The sequence below is a fragment of the Rhinolophus ferrumequinum genome, chromosome 10 (assembly GCF_004115265.2).
Source record: "Rhinolophus ferrumequinum isolate MPI-CBG mRhiFer1 chromosome 10, mRhiFer1_v1.p, whole genome shotgun sequence".
NCBI classification, from domain to species: Eukaryota; Metazoa; Chordata; class Mammalia; order Chiroptera; family Rhinolophidae; genus Rhinolophus; species Rhinolophus ferrumequinum.
Window position 1 is genome coordinate 29,652,828 of NC_046293.1, and position 14,265 is coordinate 29,667,092.

General features: G+C 41.1%; 1 protein-coding gene across 2 annotated transcripts in view; it reads left to right on the plus strand.

The window, feature by feature from the left end:
• The window catches only part of PTPRO (protein tyrosine phosphatase receptor type O), a 203,180-nt gene extending 193,669 nt beyond the window's left edge, over nt 1-9,511 (plus strand). For both annotated transcript variants that reach the window (XM_033118746.1, XM_033118747.1), the window contains 3 exons: nt 1,642-1,777; nt 6,367-6,487; nt 7,748-9,511. In XM_033118746.1, coding sequence (XP_032974637.1) covers nt 1,642-1,777; nt 6,367-6,471 — 241 coding nt within the window. In that variant the 3' untranslated portion in view covers nt 6,472-6,487; nt 7,748-9,511. The remainder of the gene's footprint in view (nt 1-1,641; nt 1,778-6,366; nt 6,488-7,747) is intronic.
• The last annotated feature ends 4,754 nt before the right edge of the window (nt 9,512-14,265 follow it).

A 14,265-nucleotide genomic window follows, 5' to 3' on the forward strand; every position in this document is an offset into this window, starting at 1 on the left:
AAAAAGTCAAAATTATAAATAATAAAATGGCAATAGCTACCTATCTGTCAACAATTACTTTCAATGTAAATGGATTAAATGCTCCAATCAAAAGACTTAGGAGGGCTGAATGGATAACAAAACAAAACCCTTACATATGCTGCCTGCAAGAGAGTCACTTCAGATTGAAAGACACACACAAACAGAAAGTAAAGGGATGGAAAAAGATATTTCATGAAAATGGAAATCAAAAACAAAAACAAAATAACTTGGGGTAGCAATACTTACACCAGACGAAATAAACTTTAAAACAAAGTCAATAAGAAGAGACAGTGAAGGACCCAGTAATCCCACTTCAGTGTATTTACCCGAAGAAAACTCAAAACACTAATTCGAGGGGACAGGTGTATCCATATGTTCATTGCAGCATTGTTTACAATGGCCAAGGTGTGGGGGCAGCCTGGGTGTTCACTGATGGAAGAGAGAGGGAGAGAAGTATGTGTCTCCCTGGAAAGAAAAATGCTTTATAAGCTGTCAACTTTCTGATCAGGGAGGGTATCCTTGCTGTCAGTCCACCTTAGGCCTTCACAGGTTAAAAATTTGCTTCATCAGATGAAATTATCTAGTATCACACAGTTCCTTCCAAGAGCAGAAAATAAAGCTGCTCAACCACGTGGTCAAATTAATGGTTCCTTTCACAGTAAGCAGCAGGTACTGTTCTGGATGTGACTTTACAGGTGTTCACCCAGGGTCAGGACATTTTATCCAAGAAGATAAGTTCTAGGAGGAAAGAGTTGTCCAGTAGGAAAAGCAAATTAGGGTTTTGAACTACAGGCCTTTACTGTTGGATTGCTCTCACAGCAAATTCTGCATATAAATTAGTTTTTACTTCCTTTTTCCTCACATTTCGTCATACGAGTAATTCAGAGTTTGGAACCACTTGGCACTTCAATCTATGAGTGATCGGAAGAAAAGCAAAGTTGACTTTAACATGTAAAACTGTGGTGGGCTATTGGTCAGTGCGAATCACTCCACTGCCCGCTATTCTCTGAACACTGGGATTTGGAGACTGAGTCCAAATACTAAAATATGATTTTGAAGTAACTACCTAAAAGATCACTGGGAGATGGAAGCAGGCCCAGAATTTACTAGAAGGACAGATGTGCTGTAAGGAAAGTCTGAGATGGTAAATTTGACCTAGGGTTGAAGGCACACAAATTGCTATGGCCTCAGAGCTAAAGCTAGGGTGTGGGCTTCTCAACACGACTTCTGAGCTGCGTGTGAGGACTTACCTCTGAGACTACTCAGAAGACTAGAATTGTGGGTGTCTCAGCTCCCTGAAGACAGCTGCCTGCATATGGAATCATTACTTTCCTCAGGAAGCAGAAAACCCCAGACAGAGCAGGGGAGGCTTTGGCCGAGGCCATGCAGACCCACAACCTCTTTAAGGGAAGTAGCAGTGATAGTTAGAAATATGCCATTAGAAGACACACCTACCACAATTGCATACTTAAAAAATCAGCTAAGTGGAAAATATTGCCAGGACATTAGTCTCCGTTTTTCTCAGTGGTACTTCCTGAGTGGGTGTTTTTAAATCACCAGTCTGTTTTCCACAGTGCAGAAGCACTGTCTGAGTAATGTGCTGTCTGAACACTCTTGCAGCGCTGGTGTCGGCCGAACAGGAACTTTCATCGCCCTGGACCGGCTCTTGCAACACATTCGGGATCATGAGTTTGTGGACATCTTAGGGCTGGTGTCAGAAATGCGGTCATACCGGATGTCCATGGTACAGACAGAGGTAGGAATGTCATCAGCATGTACCTTTCAATTTGTCCTTGACTGGAAAAACGTCCCATTATTCCATCTAATGTTTCAAAACAATCGGCTTAAAACTTTTGTGCATCTGCTATCCCCAGCTTCTTCTTGTGCACGTTCAAACTGCTTCAAGGTATAAAAGAAATAGATATTATCTTCTAGACATCTATTCACTGTATACTGCTTGCACTGTTACTAGCGTCATATGCCCTTTAGTAGTTCAGAGCACATAGATATATCTATAATAGAATAAAACCTCTTTGAACAGAGTGAGAGTTTGGTGCAGGTAACAGCCAATCTGGGTAGATTCCACCAAGTGGAGCCGGCGGAGTTAATGTTAAATGCTGTATTTGATTCAAAATTTGTCATTAGTTTGTCCTCCGTGTGATACTCTGCCCCAATTCACTTTAGATGATGATCACGGGTTGGATTTATGCTTCCCGTTCTCTTTATGATTTAAGACTTTCCAGCCCCCAACGTACCAGCACTGACAGTTCTCTCCATCTAAATCTATGTACTTAACATTATAACAACATGGGAGCATCCCCAGAAATATCCGGCCGTGTTATGTGCTCCTTCTTCCTCCTCTTCTCCCAAGTCCTCTCCTCCCTTCTTGAAATCTCAGAATGTACTCAGGCTGGAGTGGCAGCCTGGGCCAGAGTCAGCAGACAACATCACACCACCTCAGGGCAGCAGTTGTGTGTATCTGTGTGGGCCCCAAAACCTAAGCACAATAGCTTGTTCGTAATCCTAGTCACCCAGCCATACTCGCGGTTTCTTAGCTTCGGGCATACGATAATCCCCTTTTTTTTCAAGGAGTATGTGTGGGAGGAACAGAGTAAAACACAGCTTGACCTGACCTGTTACTCAAGTTCTAAGAGATTAAAAGCTGCCGTGGTCTTCCTCATGCTTTTTCTATGCAGCACCACTAGATGTCAGTATAACTCAAAAAGGCTGCAGGAATGGCTTCCGTCTCAATGCTTCGGAGGTTTCTCCTTTAAGCCCTTTTGACTTTTCTATCCTGCCTCCTCCTCATTCTCATCTGAGCAAGTCTTGGCACAGACGTTCCCGTGTGTTTATTTCTGAGCTAAAGCAGGATCATACCACTTTGGACAGAGTAACCCATCCACAATGAGATGTCTCCTGGTTGATTAGGAAGTCAGTCATGTATTTGTGTCCTCACTTCCTTGGCCCACTCACATCCCGATCCTGCTGCTTTGTAATTTACTGCGGTGGACATTGCCTTCTGATACGTTTAAAATGGCCTACTTTCCCAGAGAAGCCCACTACCTAATGATTAAACAGTGCTTTATGAATCGGTCCATAGTTTTGGCTTTCACTTCCATAAACTTATATCCTAATATGTGATTAAAACTCCCCATTATATATATTAATCCCCAACCTTCAAAGGTTCAAAGGACCACTCTTTATTTTAAGCATTTTGGATTTGATAAATTGCCACATTGACTTAATTTATACCTTTTATAACTTTATAGACTTTGATTATAGCCTGTTTGCTTTGATTTTCCCAGTACAGAATCTTAATCCCTTTTTAAATACTACCTTCACATGGCAGACCCTTCATCCAATTCAATGCCGCGATCTTTCTTCAGGTGTGGTAATCACAGAACTAGAATAGCCACCACGTACTTCTCTGCAAAGCTGACAAAAATGTTGTTTTCTCCCTAACTTTCTTGCATCAAATTTTGGTTGTTTGACTTCTTTGTTTATAGCAGCATTTTAGGTTGACATCTCCAGGGAAACAGTCTTTTTAGAGTACTATATCCCTTTCCTGAACACTTGTGGGAAAAGGAAAAGTCAGCAAAAGAGGCGAGGTCACCACAGGTTGCTAGTAGTTTTCCCAACCTTTGAGCTTCACTCTTGAGTTCCCCAGGATTTTACAGTGGATGTTCTGTAATTTGAGTTATTTATTTATGTATGTCTGGAACATCTTGTCCATTTACCTTTGTTTTCCTTTGTTGTTAGACATTTCGTAATACAACTTGTATATTGAATGTTAGGATTTTCTAAACAAACTCCTTGAGCCCATTCACGTGCCAGCCCTGCTGCCTTCTGCTTTACTGGTATTAATAAGTAAAGAGCAGAGTAAAACATTTGCTTCAGCTTCATCATCCCAGAGTACCCCTTTGACACTAATGATTTTCAAGAGGTCAGAATGATTCTCCAGCTGATTTCTGACTCTATGTACAAGTGTATATATCACCCACCTGTGTATTGTGTACCAGGTTTCTTCCCACGGCTGGTTTCTCATTTTCCTACCTCTTCCTTACGGCCCATCACCTGGATTCCACCACCCAAACTCCCTCTAAAAATGGTGGGAAAGGTTAAATGCTTCCAGTCCTCTGGCACAAGGAGAAGATGCATAGCCTCACTCAGGCTCATGGAGACCCCATCCTTCCCTCCAAAAAAATACCGATAAAAAAATAAAAATAGAGCTGATTAAATTGGTCATGTCCTCAGATGCACATTTTAGGTCATTGCACCCAGCTGCACGGGTTGTTTTTAATGTGTCCTCTTGCCCTTTCTCAGCTGATCAGATCCCCCTTATGGGCTGGTCCACAAGAGCAGCAAAGGGTAGTCAGAGAAAGTAGGTGTCGTCACACCAGACCCTCGGAGAAGGCCTGGGTCCCAGCATGGCCACTGTACAACTCACTTTGCCTCTCAAAGCTGCCATTCCTCATCTGTAAAATGTGAAAGACAATGTTCATAACTGCGGTAAAATACACGTCACCTGAAATGATAAAATCTAGTTAAGTGCTTTGAAACCATAAAGTGCTTCGCCTCTCTGGGGCTGTCTTCTATTTTTAGAAAATGTTTTGTTTGATTTTCCTCTAATAGGCTTTCCCTGGAGGTCAGTTAGGGATTTGCTTTGAGTAGCTCCTCCTCCTGAGGGGTGGTTGGGTAGCTCAGGACCTCTGAGGGACCTATCCGCAAATAGTCTTTATTTACTTTTCCTGTGGTCTCCCGACCTTTTTTTTTGACACAGAGTTTGGCCACTGAGTAGTTCTGGGTTGAGAAACCAGGCCGTCTCAGGCCTTATCTGACAAAATACAGGAAACAATGGAGTGATGTGTGATAAGAAGGGGTAGCTCATTATTGATGTGATACTATCACAAAATAAGGGCAGATCTTTTCTCTAAATCTTGTTGAAAAATATAGGTTAAGCTTAGGAATCAACCCAGTAAATTTTGAAGTATTAACCTTATCCTTTGTATAAAGGTGGCATGCAAAAGGTTCGTTAAGTTCCTATGGATATCTTGACTGGGTCTTACTTAAAGGTTATTTCTAATGGTATTAGTTATAGAGAAGTCTGGGATATAACAAAGGCGAAAGAATCATGAAGTTACCTTGATTTTATGGTACAAAGATAGCTACTCTCAATATTTCGGCATATGTCATATCTCAGTCTTCCTTTAATTATAACTTTAACATAATTATGCTCGTATTCTATACATATATATGCTAACTTTAAATTCTAATTTTTTACTTAAGAATTTTGCTATGTGTATTATTCCCAAAACTATATAAATTTCATTTAAAAGACTGAATAGTGTTTTATTATAGATATGCCATTGATCACTTAAACCATTCTTCTTTTTATAGGATATTAAATTGTATTCTTTCCCACTTTTTTATGATTATCTGTGTCCACAGTGTTATTTATTAGCACTTTATTTATTATACTTCTACCAATGACAGCTAAAAAATGATTGCTTCAGAAAACTCAAGTCATTATTGAATTTTACTTTTTTCCTTTAGCTTTGCTCACTTTATAAGAAAACAAAAATGTTTCAATTTACATTTATGATTACTTGGCCCTTTTTCCATATGTTTTAATATTTCCTCAGTTTCCTTCAAAAAACATTTAATAAGCACAAATTAAGTGCTTGGCATTATGAATAAAAAAGACACAGTCAATGCATTCCAGGAATATTTGGGTTAGTGGTTGATGTTTTTTATTTATATATTTGTCAATTTAAGTGTGCACATTACTGCTTCGAATGAATTTTAAACAAAAATAAAAGTATCAACATTTTGTCATAATTCTACAAAATATTCTTCCCTACCAGTTTCTGGTTTGCCCTTTATTTCAGTCTTTTCACTTGTTTTTTTACATATGGTAGTTTGAATTTTTTATTTGTAATTTATTACATTGTTTCAAAGTTTAGAAAATCCTTTCATAATCAGAGAAGAATTAACCTATATTTGCCTTTTTGTTTTTATGGCTTAATTCATTTAACTTCCTGGAATTTATTTTGGAGTATGATGAAGTGACAGACTTTTTTTTTTTTTCAAAATAGCCCCATGATCTATAGATTGAATGTTCATTGCCTTTAGCATTAAGTAATGATGGTCTAAACTCTATTCTTATTCAAAACATTTTTACAGTTGGATCTTCTAGCTGTTAAATTATCTCATAATAATGAAAATTATTTCCTTTGACATCAAATCATTATATTTAATACTGTCACCATATTAAAATAGTGTATCTTTGCATATATTTGTACAAAAATATCTTGCTCTGAAACCTAGTTTGGTCTTTTGCTCCAGGAGCAGTACATTTTTATCCACCAGTGTGTGCAACTGATGTGGATGAAGAAAAGGAAGCAGCTCTGCATCAGTGACGTCATCTACGAGAATGTTAGCAAGTCCTAGTTCGGAATCTCGAGCAGTAAGTAGGGAAGAGCCCATCAAGGGGTGCGGTCTTCGAACAATGGGAGGGGACATGATAGGACACAGGAAAAAGGGAGCAGAAGCCATTCGTACTGACTCTGACCCCGCAGAGGTGGTCACAGGGAGATGGGCACAGAGAGAGACAAATACCGTAGCAGATCTTAAGAGCTTCAGGGCACCTTGGTTGGTGGGTGTGGCATGAAGGAGTTTTGGTAGCTCATGATGATTTGACCTGCATTCCTTCTACTCTGAACCTTAACTTATTCTGATATTGGCTCTGTGCCTGCAACATCAGGATATTACCATCCACCCTATTTATCTACTGGGGGGAGCCAAAAAAATGTATACAGTGGACACTTCGGTTAACATTGCTCAAACAGTAGTTCGCTGTAATCAGAAGTGTCTGGATGCTGATGGTAACCACTTTGAGCACCTCTTGTAATTGCAGAAATCAAACGTGACTTGTATTCATCTTTTGTTATTGGTCTATAATGAGTATTACAATTTTAATAGTTATTTCCTTTCTTAAAATGTGTATGCATTTTTTGGCACCCTCTGTAGATACTTTGTGCAAATATTGTATTGCTTAGAAAGGGTCATAAAGGTGTTGCAAAGAAGACATGAGCTAAAGTCAACAACCCAAAGAAGAAAATATTGATAGAAGTTCAGAATAGCAGAATCTAGAAATGCCTTGAGCATTTACTTGAAAATTTCATGGAAACATTAATAACATATTCAATGCCATGGGCTCAAATTTTGACTAGAATATCAGATTCTGGAGGTATAAATAAATACTCTTGGCTGAAGTAACAATTAACTGCTCATTCAACTCAGTAAATAGTATGGAATGTATCTGAATATACTGAGGGGGGAGGACCACTGATGGTGGTGAGAGGACAGGGGTGCATTGTAGGAGAAATATGGAAGAAATAGCATATGGACCAGTGGGTAGCAGGATAGAACCAGCATTGTGCTTTTACATCCATCCATCAAGAGACAGAAATCACGAGGATGCAGGAAGGATAAAGAATAAAGAAAGAGAGACAAGTCTGCAGGTAGAAGGAAAGACATAAAGACCCACAGAAAGGAGGAATTGCACAGAGAAAGATGCACAGATGAACCCATGTCCACCTGGGCTGTAATGAATGTAATGAAAGCTACTGGTGGAGTCAGGGTGGAGTCATTCTGTACTTCTCGGGGCTCTTGATGTGTGGCTTTCCCTCCCAAGCTGCTTATTGTCTCTCTCTCGTATTCACAGGACAGGACACCTGTGCACCCATCCTCCCTTGCTTCCTGAGTCTTTTGGGGGTCCTGCTAGCTATTTTGCTAAAAGGTGCCCCTGCTTTGTGATATGTGGCCAAGGAGATAATTTATCTCATAGAAGCACCAGGAAGACTTAGCCTTAAAGAGCCTACAGTGTCTTTTGGATTCTTTCGCTGCTGGACATTTTATAACGGACCAAATCCGACTGAACACCAGAAAGGTCCAGGCACTCTGCAAAGGGCGGGAAGCACAGCCCCTTCCGAAGAGTTTTATTGGCCCTTTGCTGGTTGGGCTGAGTATTTTTGTTGTTGTTGTTGTTGTTGTTGTTTTTAAGTGCAATAATTTTTGTATGTATGTGATTTTATCAGAAAAGTTGAATTGTTTTCTGCCCATACAGTTGATCCAGCCCATAGCCCAGGAAGGAATAGGCATTGTTAGTATAAAGTTATAGTCATTGTTAAACAGGGGCATGGCCACATATGAAGAAATGGTAATTCTACTTCAAGAACATTGAACCAGAAATATCTGTTCTCCAGCATTTAGTTATTGGATCCAGAGTAGGGAGGGTGGGTGGGGGAAGAGAGAGGGGTTCTACCCACAGATCAAACCCCTATCTTTTCCAAATATGCGAAGCCGTCCTTCAGCTTCAAAGTTAGAGTAGAAAAAATTTTAAGTCTTAATTGTTCTAGTTTTTGATGATTTTCTTCCTTATTAACAGTTAAGTGTTTCTTCTTTGGCCCTCTTGGACTAATGTCACCGTCCAGGTTCTTTTTCAACAAACCAGATCTCGTTCAGAGAGTTTGAAGTCTGATTCTTCAGATTCCACTGCTGTCTGAGCAATGTTGTTGCCCAGACTTTGCATTCCTTTTTCTGTTGACCTGCATACCTGCAAAAACTATTTGTTTGAGAACTATATAGGCTGTGTTTTAGGCTGTGAAAATACACTTTCGTTCCCCTAAAGAGCTGGGAATTTGTGAAGTTACGGCAGTGAACTGCAGCATGCTAGGACAATTATTTGGCTATTTTTCTTTTTTTTTAATTGTCAAGTGTCTATAAATTTCAACAGAAATTTCTTTTTCTTTTTGTTTTTGTTTTTGTGTTTTGGTTGTCAGTTTCATTTTAACCAGTGTAACTAGTAACATTGTATTCTATTCTTTAGATTTTGTATAATTACAGTACATGATCGTGTATTGTGACATGAATGCTGTCAAAATGGATATTGATGGCACCTTGAAGCCTGTTACTTTGTGTCCCTTCCTGAGAAATAAGAAGTGATGGAATGGCTATGCAAAGGAAAACGTTTTGAGTTGAGAGTAAACACAAGCTGGCTGCTGCACTGTGGCAGTGTGGCTGTCTTGCGCTTCAGAAGCCTCTGCTTCCCTCTGTATATCTGATCGCTGCCCGTTGCCCTGGCTTCCCTCCATTCCTGATCATCTTCATGAAGCCATGAACATAGGATCAGTTTAATATTTTATCGGTGACCTTAGTGATGGTAAAGGATGCCAAGTGAACAGCTCTGCACCCCACTGTCTCTCGTCACTGAGAAGAGCTGGCCACAGCAGACCTTGGCACAGTTCTTTGCGAGTCCTGGCCAGTGAGTCTCAGGTTCCCCTTGCAGGAATGGCAGAGGATACCCACAGCCTGCAGGTTAACAGCTTGGGCTCCTCAGGCATTGTCAGTTTTATTCACCTCCCTTACCTCCCCTTCTCACCTCACTGCTGCCCCCTCGTCTTCTCACTCCCAGCCCTTTATTTCCCATCTTGCCCATGTTAACAATGTATCACTCCATTCTCAGGAGCACACACAGGCAAACGAAAGGTGACATTCTTAGATTTTCACACTTGGACAGGTCAGGAGGGTAGTGTGCAGCCTTGGATGAGCCAATAAGATCCATGGGTATGCCAGAATACATTTCCAATATTCTTAGACTGGAATATTACTTCCCCTGAAACTTAAAGCACTTCATAAATATTTCACGTTTTTCTTGAGCACCCCTTCAAGGTAGGGATCAAATAGTACCAGATCAATTTTCCCAAAAGAGAAGATGAAGTATCCAGACTTCGGACTGAAGATTCAGAGTTTAGACTACAGAAAGCACTTTCCTGGGTCCCTCCTTCAGGGTCTTACTCCTCAGTCTCTCTGACATTGTTCACTGGTACACCGGTCCGCTCAGTTTGTGAGTTTATAACGGGAAAAGCGTCAGTCTGTCAGAAGACTTGGGTTTTAATCTGGACAGATGACTCTGGGTATTATCTCTCCTGAGTCTCAGGCAATAAAAGTCTATGGAAAGACTTAATACCTCCACGTTTTGCAGGTCTAAGCTGTGACAGATACGATAATTCACTCAAAGGTGCTTTGTATGTTGTTCTTTCACGGACCATAAAGCCACTCTAACCAGCTTAATTTCTACCCTAGGACTCAACTTTGAGCATTCAGAGGAGAAGCTGCCAGGGCCTCTGTATTATTGATTCATTTTTAAAATCATCTCAGTAGTGTTTTTTACTGAACACAGAGGCATTGTTAGCACAGGCAGTTCATAATAGCCTATATAGTGCAGATGGCACCCTATATGATACAAAGTCAATTTCTAAAGTTAATTGAAAAACTTCCATTAGGATCCGATTTATAAATTTAATATTTAACACCAATATATCCATCACTGCACATCAGATGATTTTATTTAACTTGAAAAGGAAAGGAAGTGATGGATGACAACATTTTTGGGGGCATAGCATTCTAATTCAGGGTTTACAATTTTCCACTACAAAGTCAGCATTGCCCCCACCCCCAATAAAATTTACAATTAGAAAAGTATGTAAGATTTTTAAAAATCTCTTAGGAAACCTATTTAATCTCTCATAAAATCTTTAATCAGTTTTTATAATGTTTCTCTTTTCTAAAAGCTGACCCAGCCCCCCAAAGGTGTGCATCTTTCAAAGAAGGCTGTAGTGTTAACATGTAAAGCGGGGGCTGGAAGCTTTGCATCTGAATTTTTTTTGCAGACCATATGATAGCTGCTCACTAGAGAGTTGGCCCTTAGCCAAGGGGTTAAAGTTACTGAATCCAATCTCTAAGAGCCAAAATCCTCGCTGCTTTCTAGCAAGGAGGCCTTCCTCTCCACCTCGGGGAATGTCTGATGTAATGTGCTTCAAATGAGCTGGCTTGGTTCCTAGCTCACAGATCTCTAGTCTGGTGCTTGGCACAGGCTCAGAGACCAGAGGCCATGCCCAGGACTGAACATAACATCCACTTCGGCCAAAGGGATTATAAAGCAACAAAAACATAACACATGTGAAAACTGCAAACTTCTACCCCTGGTTTTTAACAGCCCCTCTTGGATACGTTTGAAAGAAACTTAAGCCATGACATCTCCGAGGCCTCGCCTTCCAGAACAGCAGGATTTTTGTTTTCAGTTTCATCTGACGCTTATCACAAGGCCTGATCCTAGTGGGTCACTCGATTAAAGATGGAGTATAATGTTTAGCTCTGGGCATCGTATTATAAGAGGGACATTAACAAACTGGAGGTTGTCCAGGACAGAGTCATTGGAACCGTGAGGGATGTCGAAAACAACAAGTCTGGGAAACAACATCTGGGAAAAATGGGGCTGTGAAGCCTGGAGGAAAGGAAGTCATTCATTCATTCAGTCATTTGTTTGACAAATGTTCATTTATCTAATCATGTCGATTGAATGACTCAATCAACCGGTGAAAGAGTTCTTGACCACTTGCCATATCCTACCCACTCTGCTAAGTAAATGGTGCTATAGGCTGATTTTAAAAACTGTGTTATGGAATCATAGTATTGTTTTTGGAAAGACCAAGAAAACATGAGTCAAGTCTTTTCCAAGACTTGGTCCCTCTTCCTTGAGGAGAAGCACCAAGCTACCTTACTCTCCTACCCAAAACGGCACCCTCCTCAGCCACCTCCCTGGTGTGGTTCTTTTCTACTGAACACTTCCAGCCTGTGGATTTGCCGCCTTACGAGGCATCCCATACCTTCATTTGTCAGAAAGAATTTCCGTCTTCTGTTTATACATCTTCGGACCTCACTAACCTTAAGGTTGTATGAGTCTATGCTTCTCGTGGATATAGGCCTGACGCCAAAATCTACTTCCCCATTTTGGTAAAAGGGCAGGCACCGTGCGCATGCTACCACCCAGGGCATGAAACATAATAATTAAATTAAATCTGTCCAGAGCTTTAAACAGAGCCTGGTTTCTCTTTTAAGCATTTATACCTGACACCCACGGGAGTAGTGGTGGGTTTTTTACTAATATGCTAAGTTGTTTATGTGCATATTCCCTTAATTTCTTAAGAACACCCATTTAACAGTGAAGAAATGGAGAAGCAGCTAGGTGAAGTAAATTATCACAACTGGAGTATACAGTGATACATCACTGACATATTGCTGTATACTGGGGTACACAGTGATAGAAGCAGGATTCGATCCCAGTTCTGTCCAGCCCAGAAGCCCTGTTTCCCCACCACTTCATGCTGTTTCTCACTCATATTTATTATTGATAAAGTGACATAGAATAAATAGCTTCATATTTCTTAGGGTATGCATTTAATATAGAGGGTAACTTATTGATGTGAGAATAGGACATTTCTAACCCTCTAAGGAAATCATTTATTTGTTAACATCCCACGGCCCTATGGAAGGGGCTGGGGCTATGAGGATAGATGAAACAAGGTCCCTGCATCAAGGTGTTGACATCCCAGCAACGGAAATCGTAAGGGAAACTAAGGGCAACCAAGTGTTACAGATGCTGTGACAGAAATACATGAAGTATCCAGTGTACGCAGCCCAAGAGAAGACCAGGTGATGTGTCAAGAAAGACTCTACTGCCACATTAAAGTATTAAACATTCTGGAGTCACATTAAAGAATACTAATGATGTACACTTGTTCCTGCATTCAGCAAACATTCACGAAACACCCACGCCCTCGGTCGTTGGGGCCCATGTGGATGACCAAACCTCCAACCCTGCCTTCTGAAACTTTTCTTCCTGGCTGTCTCCAAAGTGACAACTTCTTTCCGGGCCTCCCCAGATCACTCCAGCTCATGTGTTACTCAGCAGAAGTCAATGGATTTCCTGCAAATGTAACAGAGCACATGGGGGCACATTTCCCAGCCACTTGCCATCACTTCTGGCAAATGGAAGGTGCACAGAAGTAACAGAGTTCACTCCCTAGCCCCTGGTCCCTGAAATCACTCAGGAGCAACTTTTCATTTATCTTTCCTCCCCTCCAACCCCCGACAGTGATGGTGGGGCCAAAAAGCTGGAAGGGGCCTGGGTCGGTGAATCACCAATCAATCACTACCTGCATTGATTGGCCCATGATGTCATCAAGTAACAACTTAATGTCGTGTTGACACTGAGATTTGGGTATCGTCAGCTGTGGCAGTAAACCTGCCCTTGGCTAATATGGCAGCACGAGGACAAACTTAACAACCCTGTTCTATCTCGGTTACAATCGGAGTTTTTCAGGGCGGTGGTGTATGACTGACTCAACACAATTCCCAGAAGGCAGGTTAAAGATGAAACAGATCAGAGCGAGGTAAACCCACAACGCAAACAAGGACTCAGGAAAAGGCCACAGGACAATGATGGTTCTTTTCATGAATAACCTTTTCTATGAAAACATAGGCATTCTTCTTTAGACGTGAATTTCCTCCAAGTCAGATCTCTCTCTTTTTCTCTCTCTTTGTTACTCCTTTCCAAACTCCATAACAAGACCATTACTTAGGAAACCCACTAGCATGTTTTAGCCGTACAGGAGGCTGTTGGCTCTGACTCAGAATCCTGGATTCCTGTGAACAATAGGCCCCACAGTGTTTCACATCAATAAAAGCCCAATCGTACAAGAGGCCATGAGGCTTGGCAGGTGGGCAATGCTAAGCAAGCCTTTGCCTTGTGTGTGTCACGGTGAGTTCCAGGGCAGCGGATAGGAGTTCAAAGCTAGCTGACACAAAATAGTTTTGTGCAGTTCTAAGAACATCAGAAAGTCCAAAGGGCTGTTTGAAGTAGGAAAAGTTAACTGCGATTGCTACTGCCTTTACAAATACAAAACAGAATAGTCTTGGAAAGGTTCCTTTATGTTCAAAACCAAACTAGATTGCATCTTCCTGTAACCATTGAACTTGGGCAGCAGTACAGCACAGGGCCCAGCAGGAGAGCAGAATGGAGTTTAGAAAGAGGGACGATGGATGGAGAGAGAATTGAGTTAAGCCTCTGCACTTGACTGACTCAGTCTTCTCATCTTTGAAATGGACACAGTGATGGTAGCTTAGTCATAGGGCTTTAAGAAGATAAAAAACATACTTGCAAAGGGCTAAAACAATACCTGAAATAACTTAGTATGTTACATGGCTCCCCAGTACAAGCAAACCTCTCACAGTCTCCAAGGGCCATCTTGGAATTCTTCAATTTGATAAGAGCATCTGAAACTGGTTCCTGAGCTGGGCTGGCTCAGTTTCCCCAGGGTGACACCAATCCCCACCCCCCTC